Here is a 16597-nt window from a genome sequence, read left to right as displayed (position 1 = left end):
TTCACGCTCGTTTTTTTTCAACTTTCCCGGTAAATATTCTGGGATTGTTATACACACAAACACGTCGGAACCCTTGACGAACAAAACGGAGAATGAATCATTTAAATCCGTTGACCCGTTCGTGAGCCATTTCGTGACATACAAACACCATTCCATTTTTATTTATATAGAAGATAGATAGATATAAGTAATATGTCTTTTCTCGAAGTGGGCATATCTTTTTGAAAAGCCTTATTTGACACATATATCCATTTTATCCCACATTTCAGGTGAAGATGATTCGAAACCATACCTCAAATCTTTGAAAGCATAGCGCTTCAAGCTGAGATTTTGATCTATTGGTCACCCACTAGCGAGTGACCAATCGATCAAGTTTTTAGTTTGATCGGCTGCCAACTTCTCTACATTTGTACCCTTAAAAATGTAAGCTGTGGCTTCGATTTATCTTAAAATTGCATTTTGTTTGCGTGGCCCTAGAAGCACTCTACTCCACCGTTCCATTCACCTCCGATAAAACAAGTAGAAAGAAGTGCCATCGTTTATTCTGCCATTTTGTAAAACCATCTATCCGGTTTCCATACATGCAATTCAATTCCAACATCCAATACTAGCTTCTGGAAGCTGCAAGATGGCACAAATTGAAGCTCTCTGCAAAAAGGTCGTTTTTCTTTGTTGCAAAACTTGGACTGATTTCAGTTTCTCGACATTCGCCACCGGCTTCCTCCGATGCGGATGCTCGACGGTGAGCTAAAATACTCGCAGTGCTCTATAGGGGAGAATGTTGCAAAATGAATTAGCAGGTTAGATCCCTGAAGTAGAATTGTTCAGCAAGCTGAAAGGGACGTCCATCGTTTTTCGGGATTTCTAGACCCACCCCAATTTCCAAAAAAATGCTCTGGGTGCGCCATTGGTTATCCACAATAATATAGGTTAGAGAGCTAAACAATTTCCACAAAAGCGCCAATGTTACATATTGTGACTTCCTCCCTAACTCCAAAGTTGAATGAAATGAATATTGTGCTCGTTCCTTTCCAAGCCACCCACCCCTCCCGTTTTCCCCCATTTTATCGCACTCAAGTGGGTGGCGACAGGGCTGAATGTGAACGGAGGTAGACGACCGTTTTAAATGAGGAAACGCACATCAAGGAGCATTTCGTAGTCGATTTTCTTTCCTTCGCTAGATATGGACCAAACTAATGGAAGAATGCTGACGCCAAGGGAAGTGATACTGATCTCACAAACAGAGGAATTGTGTACTCATAGGACGATATCGACGTCGTTTTTTTTTCTTCTCAACTCTGGATTCATTAAATCAATTTCGTGGCCAATATATGTATGCAATCGGAAGAATGTGTTTTATGTTAAGTCTCTGTTGCCGGTCCACCCTCAGTTGTGATACATCTTCATCAAGCAAATGGTTACGACCTGCATGTAGCGATCCCACAGGCAGCGAATGTCCTGATTGTCGCGGGGCACCTCCAGATCCAGGACACTCTGCGTGAGACACTGCATAAACTGTGCGACTTGATCCTTGGGCCAGTTATTCATCTTCCACGGTTCGATGAGGCGTTCGGTAAGCTCCAGAAACAGCTGCCGCATTTCACGCGTCCGATGCAGGCTGGTTGCGATGGTGATGATTGAGCGCCAATAGGATCGGAAACTGGTGTCCATTTCCTGGTAGGTCCGGTCCAGCATGGTCGGTTTCAAGCGGATCGTTACAAGACTGAAAGACATTGAGAAAGCCAATGGAAGGCGATTTTTTTCACTTTGTTTGATTAGGTCTGAAAAAATGTATTAAAAATAATGTATCGAAAGTAGGTAAAGATTTTGCTTACGCTACTTAAATAGTTTTAAATAAATAGAAGTTTGTAGCCTTGCCATGATTCTTATTCCGGAGCCTCCTCATTTTTGCTTCATATTCCGGTCAAACTGTTTCAAAAGTTTCAAAGAATTTGCCCAAAAGTTCTGGAAAACTAAAATGGATTTGGTTTAGAAGTTCCTTTTCAGATATTTCTCCAAGTATTATGTCTCCAATTCCTCCAGGAGTTACACCAACAATTTTCCGACATTTAAGGCTGGGATATCTTTAAAAATTACCAGAAATTGTGCTTATAATACAGAGAAGGGATTGCCTCAAAATCTGTTTTCTCCGAAACCATAAAAAATACTTCAGAATCACTATGAAATAAGTATCAGTTTTGGCTATTTCGCTAGTTGTAGCCTTCGTTTGAGCCATAGTGGATTATACTCTATTCACGAATAAAATCATCATCACCACATTTACATAATGGATCTACCCGGTTAGGCATGCCGTTTTTCAAACACTCGTTTTGTATAATAGCTGTTTGGCATAATTTCATTTGGGATAACGCTCGTTTAGCATAATTGCCATTTGGCATAATTGCCGTTTATCATAAAAACATTGAGTTTGATCAAATTCCTTCAATTAAGCAAAGGGGAGTTGATAAACTGCTTCGCGAACGTACATTCCGTTTTCAGATTATCCCTCTAATACCCAAATTTTTATTTATGATCCAAATAAAGTTTTTAGTTAAAACCGTTCTACATACATTTTTGAGCAGACATTTGTTGGGGAGTTTTGGCAGCACTGCCGGGAAACAAAAAGCCTCTGTTCGCGTGCGAATAATTCTACCCGTTTTAGTTAGTATTCAGTACAATAAATAGTGTTCGATATCTGGACCGTGAAAGTATTGACCGGTGGTGACGCATAATATCGGGTTCGGCGGAAAAACGCGTTTTTTAGGGAATAAAGTGATTTTATTTTATATACACCGCGAGTGTCTATTTGGTGGTCCCTATACGTGACATACCCAAGCATGTGTTAGTGGTGGTGGTGGTGGTATCGTGTGGCATCACGGCAAGAGAAGATGGATGCCGGGTGAAACATTTCATTACTCATGCTCAGGGTTGCCACTATGCCAGATAAATCTGGCACTGCAAGACTTTTTTATCAAGGAAAAGACAAACTACTCATTTTGCAAGACATTTTAAAATTCAGCCAGACTTTACAGACCGACGTGTAGCCGTTGTTGTCATGTTCATTTACGCGCTTTTCTAAACAATAATTTGATGAAAAAATGAAGCAAATTGATGCAACCGTTTTTGAGTAACAAGTTTTTATGTACAACGGGGTTTCGCTGGTGCAACCACAACTGTCTTCTAACTAGCGAATCCTTCCTGTTAGTTGGAAGGATTGTACGACATTTCCCAGAATGACGTTCCCCAGAACGACATTCCCCAGAACGCCATTCCCCAGAATTGGACATTCCCCAGAAAACCATTCCTCAGAATGGGACACTCCCCAGAAAAAAAAAAAATAAACAAAAGATCTTTGAGGTGTTCAAATCCAGGAAAATGGTAAATAGTAAATGCATCTAACTGGAAAATTCGAGGAAAACCATAATTTTCATAGGTAAAACATTTTCGTATTGTTTTTTTTTTTTTTTTTTAACGGTAGGACTTTCGGTTTGTTGCAGTCTTTCAGTTATTGAATGGAGAATCTTTAAATCAAAAATTCTTTAAAATTAACCACCTATGGTCGGAAAAGTAATTCGAACCATTTGGACGATTTTTATATTTTTTGACGATTTTCTCGTCGAAAAAGTTAAAATTTAGCGTGACATAATATGTGTACCATCCCTAATTATTTAAAAAATGTACCTAGGAAGAACAGCATATGTTCAAAAGAAGGGAGAATATGCCATGGAAGCCGACAAACAAATTCCATTAATTTACTTTGTGACATATTACACTACACCAATCTCCCTTTGAAGGTACAATTAGAAAGAACAGCCAATTTCAAAAGAAGGAAGAATAACTATGAAAACAAAAAAACAATAGCTTGGATCAAGTTTGATCATAAAACACAGTATGGCATATGTAGGAATAGCTTATGTTAAACGGTTGAGCTACTTTTCCTCGAATGTCGGTTTCCCAAATGTCATTTCCCCGAACGCCAGTTCCCAGAATGCCAGTGCCCTGAACAACCCGTTTCCCCGAATAGCCTAGTTTCCGAAAAGTTTTTAGCTCTTATAATTATCATAACTTTTGTGTTTTGAGGTGATAACGAACCGGTCATCTAATATGCACCCTTCTTCACTTGATTGGCGGTTCTTTCGAGTTTCACCATCATTGGCATTTTTGGCAAGATATATTTAGTCGAGGATGACGTCCCAGTCAACATTTTGGCTGGTATATTTTTTGTTATACATCATTATATATGAATCAAATCACTCGTATAAAATGCATGAAAACGCTATATACACACCAAAGTGGAGGCCATATACGCACTTCCCACGACTTTTTCAGACTTTCTATGGTCAGCAATACGATGCCACAAAATTCCGATAAAAATAAAAAAAAAAGTTTCCAGCTAGACTCGAACACCAGACCTTTGGATCCCTCACTCAGTACCATACCACTACACCACAGACTGCTTCATGAATGAGGAGTGATTATTTGCCAATATGAAAGGAAGTTTGCTCTACAACACACACGCTTTGTTGTTCTTTGAAGCCCACCACCAGAAGATACCAACCTCGGGTGGCAAATTTTGCTAAGTTATTGCGATTTCATGTGATGCTAGTCTGCATTGATATATAATCTGTTAGTTTATACAACTTGACGCGATTCTAGATTATACTAATTACGGTATGAATTATTGCCAACAAAGTTTGTCGACAATGAACCGTAGTGGAGAATTATATACAATTTGTGTTAACGTTTATTCGTTTTGATTTGGCATATTGTGCGATTCTGATTTTTGATGTATGAATATAAGATTTTTGGCACTCATCCTTATACGATACGTGGTTCACTGGGGTTCAAATCTATATTATCTTCTTCTTTTGATTGCTAATCATTCATTCTAGTTCAGCACCCAGTCCTTAAAGACTATTCTTGCACCTGTTTGAACTGCATCACTATTCGGGAAACGGTTCATTCGGAGAGGTGGCATTCAGGGAAATGATATTCAGGGAAACGACAGTAGCACAATTATGAAATTAATTAAGACACAATTAAGAAAATTTATAAACAGCATTTTCCTCCTAACGTTATGGTTGGGTCTGCCGATGAACCACTTAGCCACAAAACCAGCTGTTTCCCCCTTAGTGTTTTTTTGACTGTACAAACCCCCCCCCCCCTTCCATAGAAGACCAAGTGATTTATGGACGGCAGCTTAGATGGTTTGCCTGAGAAAAAGGAAGCAAACACTCGCCGTTCAAAAGATTTTTTAACTCAATCCCGATTTTATTCGCTTGAGATCCATAATAATGAATTTGACAAAATAATATTTTGGGTGAATTGACGTCTGTGTCCGGAATTCGAAGCTTCTGGGATTTCGAATCAATTCAGTAGGTACATTTCTTACCGACAAAAAAAACTAAACTACCAATTTTTTCCCACTCTTTACAAACGTATAAAACCCATTCTGGGGAATGTCCTATTCTGGGGAATGGATTTCTGGGAAATGTCCCATTCTGGGGAACGTCATTCTGGGCAATGTCGTTCTGGGGTTTGACTTTCTGGGAAATGTCCTACAACCAGTTGGAAGCTTAACAGAAGATGAAAATGCTCCAGATCCACGTATATGGAGTGCAAATCGTGTTGAAACTTATTTTTTCTTGATGGTAATAAATCTTCGAGCTATTTAGTAGAATACCTATAAGTAGATGAAAAAACCGAATTTAGTACTATACCATTTAATTCCACTAGAGTTTGTATACTTTGACAGATACGCGTATTACGACCTCAACTGTAAGGCCGGCTTCAGTGTCGTGTACTCGTCGAGTCTAGTACACGACACTGAAGACGGCCTTACAGTTGAGGTCGAAATACGCGTATCTGTCGAAGGATACAAACTCTAGTGGAATTAAATGGTATAGTACTAAATTCGGTTTTTTCATCTACTTATTTTTTCTATTAATGGAGACTACAATGCGACGGTTCTCAGACAATTTTACCTCTTCTTTTGACATTGGATTGCTTTTAAGTTGGATTTGTTCCAACCAGAGAACACCCAACCATCGAGTCATTCCATGTAGTGGAGGCCGAACGAGCGAAACCCCACTGTATTTGGTTCCCTTACTTATTTAAGGCTAAGTAGCCCGTCATTCGTTTTGGCAAAAATGATGACTTTTCAGCTTGCATTTCAAAGTGATAAAACTCAGTCTTGATAGTTTATATTGACTTAAAAAAGTATCAGTGTACGCGCTAACAAGCATAAAGTAAGCTGATACTTTTTCATCTGTGTCAGTGCAAAACCAACTGATTTTCTTTGAGCCGAAATCGTGAGATGAATTAGCAACAATCATCAACGATCCGTACAAATTTCAATGACGGCCTACTTCGTCTTGATACTCCCTTACTCGATATTCCATATCTCGATATTGAGTTAGAGAACCATAATAAATGTTGGTTTTCATGGCTAACTCGATGGTCCCTTGCATCGCAATTGCACTGGTTTTGTGTTCTGTAACTCGATACCTCGCTAACTCAATGGTTCCTTCAATATCTAGTTATGGTAATACGAGTTGACCGTAATTTTCAGTTTTCTTCAAGATAATTCAACGGATCTTTATGATTATTAGAGAGGAACTCCTCAATGTCTGATATTGCTTAGCCCATATATTTTTTCATGAATTGAGTAAGAACAAATGACAGCAAATGGAGTTTTATACACCCGACTCTGTTTTTGCACGAATTTTTTTACGCGGTCGTGCAAAACTAGTTTCCATACATTTTTTTCGCCAAAACCTTATTTCTGCATAAAACGTCGAGAAATGGTGTTACTCTTTTTGCACGGTTTTTTAAATTTTAAACTTTTTTGCACGGTACGTATACCCCGTGCACACCAGTGTCTGCCAGATTTTGCAAGAATTTTAATTTGAACTCGCCAGACATTTTCCAAAGTCTACTGGCAACCCTGCTCATGCTGCCTCTCCATCGCACTACTTCGAAGCTGTTCATCCTCAGATCGTCTCAGATGTGGTTGTGATGATATGAGAATGAAGAGAAGTGAGAAGTGAGAGGGTGGGATAAAGTGATGGATCGGTGTAAAAAGTGTTTATTATATTCAACAATGAGCTTATCCGAAAGATTTTGCTCACGGTTTCGCGCGTGTTTTCGTCGCCGGAGATTTTTTTTCTGTTTCGGAGCGTCTTGCTGGGTAGTGCTTCGTGAAGCCCAAGCAGGACGGTTCGGTTTTGCGTCGTCGGATAGATTTTGCTAACGGTTTCGCGCGTGTTTTCGTTGCCGGAGATTTTTTTTCCTGTTTTGGAGCGTCTTGCTAGGTAGTTCTTCGTGAAGCCCATGCAGGACGGTTCAATTTTGCGTCGTCAGATAGGTTTTGCTCACGGTTTCGCGCGTGTTTTCGCCGCTCAAGATTTTTTTTTCTGATTTGGAGCGTCTTTCTGGGTAGGTATTTGGGAAGGCACAAGCAAGACGGTTTGTTTTCGGGACGCCAAGAAGTTTTGCTGTCAGTGTCAGTTTTGTGTTCAGTCGAGGATGGATTACCAACTGGTGAGTTCGTTTCATGCTTGTGATAACACATTTTTTCTTGAAAGCTTAACTTTTAAGTAATATTAAAACAGACATTGTATGATTCGTCACTATAAGTGCCGGTATTATGCTTTTTTCTTATACAATTTCAATATACCTATATTTTTCTCATTTTGACATTAATAAAAATTATCTTTTGAATTGTTCGACATTGTGAATGTTGGCGTATTTTTTAAAACTTCTACCATATCGAGACAAAATGCACAGTATTACTCATATGTAATTTTCAAACAAACTATGTATAGTTCGTCACTACAAGTGTCTGCATTATCCCTGTTTCATATAATTTAAAATATATACATGTAATATTCAGTTTTCGTCATCAATAAAAACATCTTTTGAATTGTTCGGCATTATAGATGTTGACGTATTTAAAGCTTCTACCAAAAACTTCTCGAGACAAAAATACAAAACTAGCTTTAAATATAAGTCGCATATTTCCCCCTTGTCCATGGATCGCATCATCGACCAGAGATGACTCCCAGATCTTTTCCTCCCTCACTAATAAACACCCTTCCCGTGGTGATTGTGGAGATGCAGAGGTATTCTCGGTCTCTAGAAGCAACAATCATTACACCCTAACATTCCTTCCCCATCCCAACTGACTGCAAGGGCTTGGCCGGCGCCGTTATTGATCAATAATATTAGATCTGCTAAAATTGCACTTCGAGAGTAAGCGGAAACTCCCATCCCTTATTCATTTGGATCGTAGTGCAATTCTTACCAGTTCCGATCAATCACGGAGTAGCAACCATTGACATGTATAGTCAGTCTATGCTATGCTATGCTATGCTATGCTAAAATTGTTCTACACACATTTTGTGCAATGATATATTTTTATTCGCAAATCTAAGAATTTTGGTTTTAGATTTTTATAATTTTTATTTTTGAACATCCCTATCCTTTTTCATTTTTTTCTAGAAACCTCTTCTAGTTACTGATTTTTGGCAATAATAATAATTCAAGTTTTTACAGCATCAATTTTGAATAGTATCCGGTTCCATTGCTGGAAGTTGTTTGAAAATCGCTTCGAAAACTAGAAAGATATGCATGGTCAAAGTTGCACTTCCGACTCTCTGAGGGGGGTTGGGAATACAGGTGTTAATATAATGTTCCCAGAATAACGAGTAACTGACACCGAAGCAGAGTGCAAGTAGTAGTCGAATTACGCGTATCTGTCCAAATATGAGCAATTAGGAAGGAATTAATAGGTGCAATACTCAAATCTAGAATCCCGTAAAACGGTAGAATCGACAATCAAAATTTCTTGTCAACATTAATATTTGCAGCATATCAGCATGAATATTAAAACGACCAGGCCTACTGTGCGGAGTTAGGTTTTTAAGGGGTCGTCCATTAATTAAGTAAGACAATTTTGTCGCACAGAAAAAAATCCGTGCCCGAATCCGTAAACAGCAGTCATGAACCAGGGATGGGAAAAAGTACTGTAGCAAACATTTAATCACCCCAACCCCACAACCCCATTTGACAGCAGCCAGGATCAATTGAGTATCCACATTGAAATGCATTTGAGTATCCAACGGTTGCTAAGAACATGTTGGAATCGAAAAGATGGCTGCGGCGCAGACCTTAGCACCTCTACATTCACATGTTTCTACACGACCATCAAAATCCAAAGCAAACCATGACCGTTCAAAAGAAAAAAATGTTACGGCTCTTCAAAACTGTAATTATCTTCTTCCCAACTTTTATTCAAACCCGAATGCGAAATGACTCGAGCACAGTGGTGACACGATTTTTTCGGTTTTCGGGGGTTTGCATTTTTGCTCGATAAAGGCAGCATAAAATTGAACTTTTTATATGCACAACGGAATGATTATGCTCTTGCTGTTAACGCTAATAGATTTCAATTAGTTGAAAACACAAGCGAAATATTAGCGATTAAATTGAGTGGCAGAATCGATGGACTGTGATAAATTGTGGTCACAGTTCCCAAGCCTGTCGTGAACTCGTCAACAAGAAAAAATACACTGTGATCTAGATCATGTTTATATGGACGCGTTTTGCCCTGAGAGAGACTCGCGATTTCCCTCTTCGCGATTCCCCAACTTCATATGCAGCCCAGATTTCGCTGTCACGAAACTTCAAATGCAGCCGGTCGTTTATGGCTGAAAAAGTGAAAAGTATTGTATTCAATATAAAATATTATTGAAAACGTCAGCGGAGTCGTTTCTTCAAAGATGTTGATCATTCTAAACACAAGATTAGTTATTTCTAGTGTCTGATAAGTTTGCTGGCATGGAATTGCACTCAAAATGCTATTTCTCGCATACTCTGAGATAACGCCCTAAAAGCCATTGGTAGCCACATGTGTAATCGTTGTTTCTGAGCAAAAGAAAGAATAAGCATCCAAACCAACATTACGGGCAGGTAGTTAATGATCCTTTCTTTCCCACAGCGTTGTTAAATAACATGAAAATCCTTTCAAATGCTCAGAAACAACGAGCTACACACATGGTTACCAATGGCTTTTAGGGCGAGATCAGAAGTTATGCGAGATTTATGCTTCGGTGTGATGCAAACGCAATATTTTTCTGCTGAGATGTCCATGTGAGGGTTTGAACGGCTTGCGCATGATTGATATAAACACAGAGTGGAATAAGAAAAAACTAAGCAATCACAGAAAAAGAAGACCGTCTTCGCGAGTCTCGTCTCATGTTTTACCTAGTTCCGAGAACGTTCATGTAAACATGATGGTAGTTCCCGGTGTATTTTTGACAGTTCACGTTTTCCAGAACTCTTTTTTGAGCGTGCGGTTTTGAACCCCCCTTCCCCATAGGCCAGGGGAAGTGGTTCACCCAGAATGAATTTATAGCAGAGATGAAAATTGACAGGAAAATGAATGACAAATTCATCCAGTTTTCCTGGCCTATGATAGGAAGAAGAAAACTCAAACCCCACCTCCCTCCATTCATTACGTAATCATTGGACTGCCCCTAAGATGATTCGAAATCCAACGGTAATTAAGGGGCCTACTTTATAAGTCAAGTCGATCAAAATTATTCGACTGGAGTCACTGTCGACCAAAAATTTCACTCGACACGGTTCTGTCATTCGAATTTCTCGACAGTTGTCACTCTATGTGACTGGATTACTATGGGAGTCGACGGGTGACACCTGAAATATTCATGCTTACTTCGATCAACAATGATTACAGACGAGTCACGTGCATATGCTCGATTTACAAAATAGACCCCTAAAATAATGGTTTCCTTCATGCATTAAACACACTTTGGCAAATGCTTTTATACGGTACAGGCAGTAACTATACTTCAGCAATTGCCAACATAGAGCTAGAAAATGTAGTCGTATTTAAACTGTAATAGCGTAACTGTAATTCCACTTAAATACTGCATTAATGAGACATGTAATGCAGTATGACTTTTTATGCCATATTGTATAGTAGCAATAATTCAACTATATACAGCTGTCCGCAGAGGTGTAAAATGGTGAACAGAGTCTGTTCATGCACTTCAGAAAAATGTTACGGCAACGGTAGTTTCTTTTGTGCGATTGTGTTCTTGATTTTTTTTTGCTCAAGATCTCCCGAACACGAAAACTGTAGAGAGCATCGCATCATTTTATTTTGACATGCAATCCCGCATCAGATTCTCCGTGATATTTCTACGATAACACCATGCTCAATGCTGTTGTTGGGCGGTGGAGTTTCCAAAGGTCCTTTAAGCAAACACAGTTTTGCGTTTGACTTGCGTGAGCTAAAAGATCGGTCTCTCTTCCTAAGCTCCTAATGTCCCAACAATCAATTTTCTAGTGTCCCAACGATTAAACGATGAGCCAAATTGGGGTTGTCTAACCTCAACCTAGCACTCTAAGCTCAAACAACAACTTCAGAAGGGTTGTCCTATAGCAAATATCATATTGTACGAAATAAACAAAATGAATCACTTATTTAGCTTCAATTCAATTTCAAGACAAAAAATGTTTAGCATTTCAGAGCCTTCCACCAATTTGACTTTATCCTATTTTCTTCTTCTCCTTGACATCTCTCGTATTAGGCGCTCGAGGACAACCTGAGCAGTCATCTGTCGACTTCTCCCAAGGGGTACCCTATCTATGGGTAATAATACTCGAACGGTGCGATAATCCGTAACAGTTCCCCGACCCGTAAGGCTAGTCCGGTGTCTCCGGTTCGACTTTACTCTCTGCTACATCCAACTTCGCTAGCTTCGCTACCGGTCGATGAACCATGCCGTCCGCAGTCTAGCTTCACGTACTCGTCCATCACGCCTTACGGAGATCAACTATAAACACCAAGTCCCCGACTTCGATTGGCTTAACCTCCTCAAACCACTTCGACTGACGTGCGATGGTCGGAAGAGTTGATCAACCATCGTTCTGCACAGGTTCCAGTCATTCCTGCAAGCTTGTTTCGGGTCTGTCAAATTCCGTGGAGTCTGCGCCACTCCATTCGACCTAAGAAGCATAAAATGGTTCGGTGTGAGAGCTTCTTGTTGCGCCGTCTCCAGAGGGATATATGTAAGCGGCCTGGAATTCACTACACTGTCAGCCTCTATCAGTATTGTTGCCAATGTCTCCTCATTTGGTGTTCGTGAAGTACGTTCTCCCACGTCCCACCCATATGCGGTGCGCCTGGTGGGTTGAATACACACTTTGTATTTGCATTAGTGAATGTTTCGGCCAGCTGGTGGTTGATTTTGCCCATTTCTTGCTTTAATTCGTTACTCGATCCAACGAAATTCGTGCCCCTATCACTGCGAATCTCAACTGGTGCTCCTCGGCGTCCGATAAAGCTATCTTACAGGACTCTGCTGATAGCATATGGACAACCTCCAGATGAACTGCTCGAGTGGTCATACAAGTGAACAATCCGACCCACCGTTTGGCGATGGCGCGATTTACTCTGATGTTTATTGATCCAAAGTAATCTACACCGACGAAAGAAAATGGACGCACGTAGGCTAGTGGGGCCATTCGTGGAATCGCTGGAATAGGCTTCTTCACTTTGCACATAGTACACTTCCTAGCTGCAATGCGGACTAATGATCTGAGCTGGGAGATGTGGAAGCACTGCCTTATCTCGTTCACCACTGTTTCTCCTTTGGCGTGCAGATTATTCTGGTGGAACCATTCAACCAGTAAATGTGTAACTCGGTGTAACTTGAGGAGAATGATGGGAAACCTCGTGTCATACGAAATATACGTGGTGGTAGCTATTCTACTATCTAAACGAATTACTCCCGATTCATCCATGAACGGCGACAGCTTACGGATTAAGCTGGTATTTTCAAGCCGCACCTGTTGATTTGTACGCTCGTTTCTTGCACTTAAAAGAGCCGTCACTTCATCCGAGTACATTTCGCTTTGAGTCCAGCGGAATATTGTGGCTTCAGCGTTACTTAGTTCTTCCTGCGTAAGCAATCCTTTCATACGTTGCATTTTGTTCGCAGCATGCCGCAAATTCTGCACATAACGAATAATGTACGCTACTGATCGCTGCAATCGCGTCCGCTTTGAGTATGTATCCCATTTAACAAGTTGTGGCGCAAATGCTCCGCGGTGTACCATACACGATCTCAGCTCTTCATCCGTCGTTTGGTTGGCAGGAAGCTCTTTAGTTATCCACTGTTCTGCCGGCAGATACAAGTCTTCCTCTCCACGAAACCATCGACTATTGTTAGACAGACAGGGACCCTTTCCCCACTTGGTCGCCTCATCTGCAATGTTCTTTTTTGTAGATGTCCAACGCCATTGTTCTGCTCTCGACTTTGACAGGATCTCCCCACTCTGCATGACAAATTTCCGGTAGTTGCCGGTAGTACATTAGTTTGTAATCTGTCTATTATATAATCATAATCAAACCAGTTATTAAAAAAACCAGCAATGAACGGCATACTTTGCTAATCCAGATCCAGCAATCACGCTGTTTTTACATTTGTTTTATTTTGGTTCTCCGATGCAAGAGTATGTGAGCAAATCGGTCGCTGTTGGTTCATGCGCGCGTGAGCGTGGATCCTGCTTAACATTGGTTCATTTTGCGTAAACAGCATGATGCTTTCCACCACTGGCTGTACGGTTACTTGAGTGCCTTCGGAGAATGCTCATCGAATTTCAACACCAAAGATGCAACAAGATTATGTGCAGTTTCAAATGAACTCTAATTGTTGAATATTCCGCCCTCTATTCCTCTTGCTCTATCTTGGAGCTCTTTCTGTCGTGCTTTTTGGATCTTCATGCTGTTGTTTTATAGTATACAATAAATATTATAGTAGTTTCTAAAACAAAAACCATAGTTTTTATTTCACACTCATTAATGTACTCAATGTTCATCTGTAACCAGCTCTAGAATTCTGCTCATTTTAGTCAAAATCCTTTTTCCAGTTGTTCTGCTTTTGTTCATCAGAGACTATATTTTTTCTCGGGTTTCTGCCATCAGAAAACATTTGTCTTTCATCTTCGCCCATGTCCATCGGAGACTACTTTTTTGTTATTCACCTATATTTCTATCTTACAGAAACATTACCAGGGATTCGTTAATCTTATCTCTACCGGCTGCATCATTGTAGTTTTACCTCACGTTTACCTCAAAGCTTCTTTTCGAACCAAGATTAGACCAATAACTGACAGTATGTTTGTTTCTTATTTTTCTAAGCCTGATTATTCCTTATTTCTCTAAGCCTGTTAATCAATTCAATTACAATTTATTACTTCCTCACAAAAACATGCATTGTTAAAATTGACATGTTTAAAGTAATAGGTACGACATAGATTCTAACATGTTCAACAATATTCGTTCAGAACTTACCATTTTATTTCCTTCTCCTTGTCCAGAAGGTATCGTATTTCTCTCAAGTCTAAAAGAAACTCTTTATCCATTTCGGTATCATAATACTCCGGTCCGGCATGTTGATAGGTGTAGGTCCAATTTGTCATGATTGCCTGAGAAATAAATACAACCCTGTAAGTTCAACACTCACTTCAAATCTCACCCAAGCCCTTACTTGTGAACACTCGTAAAAATCCTTAAAATTAAGATACTGCAGCTTGCGCTTCGTCGTCTCGAAGCGCAAACACGCAATGAACACCACCGCGGCATACTTCTGGGCCAACTCGTCCGACAGTATGAACTGCTGTTTGATGTTGATGGCCGTATTTCCCGGCATCTCTTCGACGGCTTTAAAGATACGCTTCACATTGTCGAACTGTCGGCGACAGGACTTCAACCGTACGCCCGTCTTCTCCGCAACCTCGTCAAGGTCCTTGCGGTTACGGGCGTTGAGTTTCTTGCCGAACAGTTCCCGCGCCACGGAGTCATCCAGCGAGTAGTATTTCTCTATCAGCAAGGAACGAATCTGCGGCTCCAGCTGGAATGTTGGTTGCTCCGAGAGCTTCGATGGAGTGTGCAGTAGACGTTCCAACAGCGAGTAGGTACGATAGTGATCAAGGACATCTGAAGTGATCAGGTCCAGTGGAATGCCTGCCATCAGGTTGCCCTTTTGTTTCAATAAGGTCACCGCTTCGGTAGCTACGGATTAGTAGAAACAGATGAGATTTGACCGCACTTCAATCGAATCCGACGGAATACCTACAGGAGTAGCCTTCGATCCATAGTTGGTAGATTTCCGGATCGACCAAAGTGTAATTACTGATGAAAACATCTACTTCTGCGAACATTTTCACCTACGAAGGGCTTTCTTTCTTCGACGTGACAGTTTGGTGGAACGTCAAAAGGGCGATAGTATTTACAAACAAAGCAGGAGAGAGCGGAGAAAGAGCGAAAATGTTTGCGTATGCGCAGATAGAACAACCGGTTGCACCTTAAATGTGCATGACCCTTAAAATATCTTTGGGAATCTGGGTTTTATTACTGTTGCTAAGCATGAATACAAAAAAAGTGGTTTTGTATAATTTTCCAATCTTATACTATTTGGGAATTTTGGGAATACCGATTTAACTTACTATACTTATCGGCAAATCAAATTCAGTTTACTTTTGTTCAACTATCAACAGGGATGGTACACAAATTATGTCACGCTAAATTTCAATTTTTTCGACCACCTCCCCCCCCCCCCTTTGTCACACTTTTTGTACACTGAGGAAACGGAACGTATGAGGTACATAAGAATTTCTTATGGAATAACGACATAAGAAGTATTTTGTTCTTCATTCGAGAATCTTATAACATTCCACAACAGACTTATGAAAAAACACTCATTACATAGACAGATATAATTCCATAAGAAACTCTTTTTGAATATCAAACGCATTGACATTCATAAGACAATCTAATGGAGTACGATTTTCTTAACAATTTCATACGAAAATCTTATGGATTACGTGGAGAGATGCTAATAACAAAATATTCACGATTGAGATTCATAAGCGCGTGTATGACAATGATTAGTAACACTTGTGAAAAACAGTCGACTTCCTATCAAAAACCTCGTAAGAATTTCATACGAAATTCTTTTGGAATAAAGACATAAGAAGCATCTAATGGGACTCATAAGAAAAACTTGTGAACTTCCTTCGATCATTGCTTTCATAATACAAATAGGTATAATATCATAAGATACTCTTATGAAGGATCATAGATATCAATTATGGAATTCTTTAGGACCATTATGTATTTAGAGAATCGCTCTTTGAATTTAGGAAAATAAAGATATTCATAAGATCTCTAATGATAACGACAAGAAATTCTTGTGAATATCGGACATTTTGTGTTTCATAAGAGTCTTATGAAAGAGAGAAAACCAGTCAAGAAATCAATCCACAAGCGTTCTCTTATGAAATTCGTACGCAATTTCTGGCTCAGTGTATGAGTCCTCCGAAAATTTAGTAAGGCTTGTCACACTTGACTCGACCACTTACCATCATTACTTGTGAACTCGTGGATTGAGAAATTACTCAAAAATATGCGTTCGTGACTCTGTTCCTAATAAATTAGCTAATTTCAAGAACCGCACACCTCCCAGACGATGTAAACAGAGAGTCGACCACGTGACTGCACGCA

The 16597-nt window shown here is 39.9% G+C and overlaps 1 protein-coding gene across 1 annotated transcript; it reads right to left on the bottom strand.

Moving 5' to 3' along the window:
• Positions 1–1249: 1249 nt before the first annotated feature.
• Positions 1250–15327, bottom strand: LOC5575015 (acidic fibroblast growth factor intracellular-binding protein). The gene is made up of 4 exons (XM_001661699.2): positions 15171–15327; positions 14583–15106; positions 14387–14520; positions 1250–1723 (listed from the first exon to the last, which is right to left on the bottom strand). The coding sequence occupies exons 1-4, from the start codon at positions 15253–15255 to the stop codon at positions 1387–1389; spliced, it is 1080 nt and encodes a 359-aa protein (XP_001661749.2). The 5' UTR covers positions 15256–15327; the 3' UTR covers positions 1250–1386.
• Between the last annotated feature and the right edge of the window lie 1270 nt (positions 15328–16597).

This window comes from Aedes aegypti, chromosome 3 (genome assembly GCF_002204515.2).
Source record: "Aedes aegypti strain LVP_AGWG chromosome 3, AaegL5.0 Primary Assembly, whole genome shotgun sequence".
Taxonomy (NCBI): Eukaryota; Metazoa; Arthropoda; class Insecta; order Diptera; family Culicidae; genus Aedes; species Aedes aegypti.
This window is presented reverse-complemented; position numbering and strand designations above follow the sequence as displayed.

Excerpts from the sequence above, each read along its gene's own strand:
- LOC5575015 (XM_001661699.2), bottom strand. The coding sequence starts at position 15,255 with ATGTTCGCAGAAGTAGATGTTTTCATCAGTAATTACACTTTGGTCGAT. Across the intron at positions 15,107-15,170 it reads ATGGATCGAAGGCTACTCCT|CTACCGAAGCGGTGACCTTA; the intron begins GTAGGTATTCCG and ends ACTAATCCGTAG. Across the intron at positions 1,724-14,386 it reads AAGGAGAAGGAAATAAAATG|TCTTGTAACGATCCGCTTGA; the intron begins GTAAGTTCTGAA and ends AATGTCTTTCAG.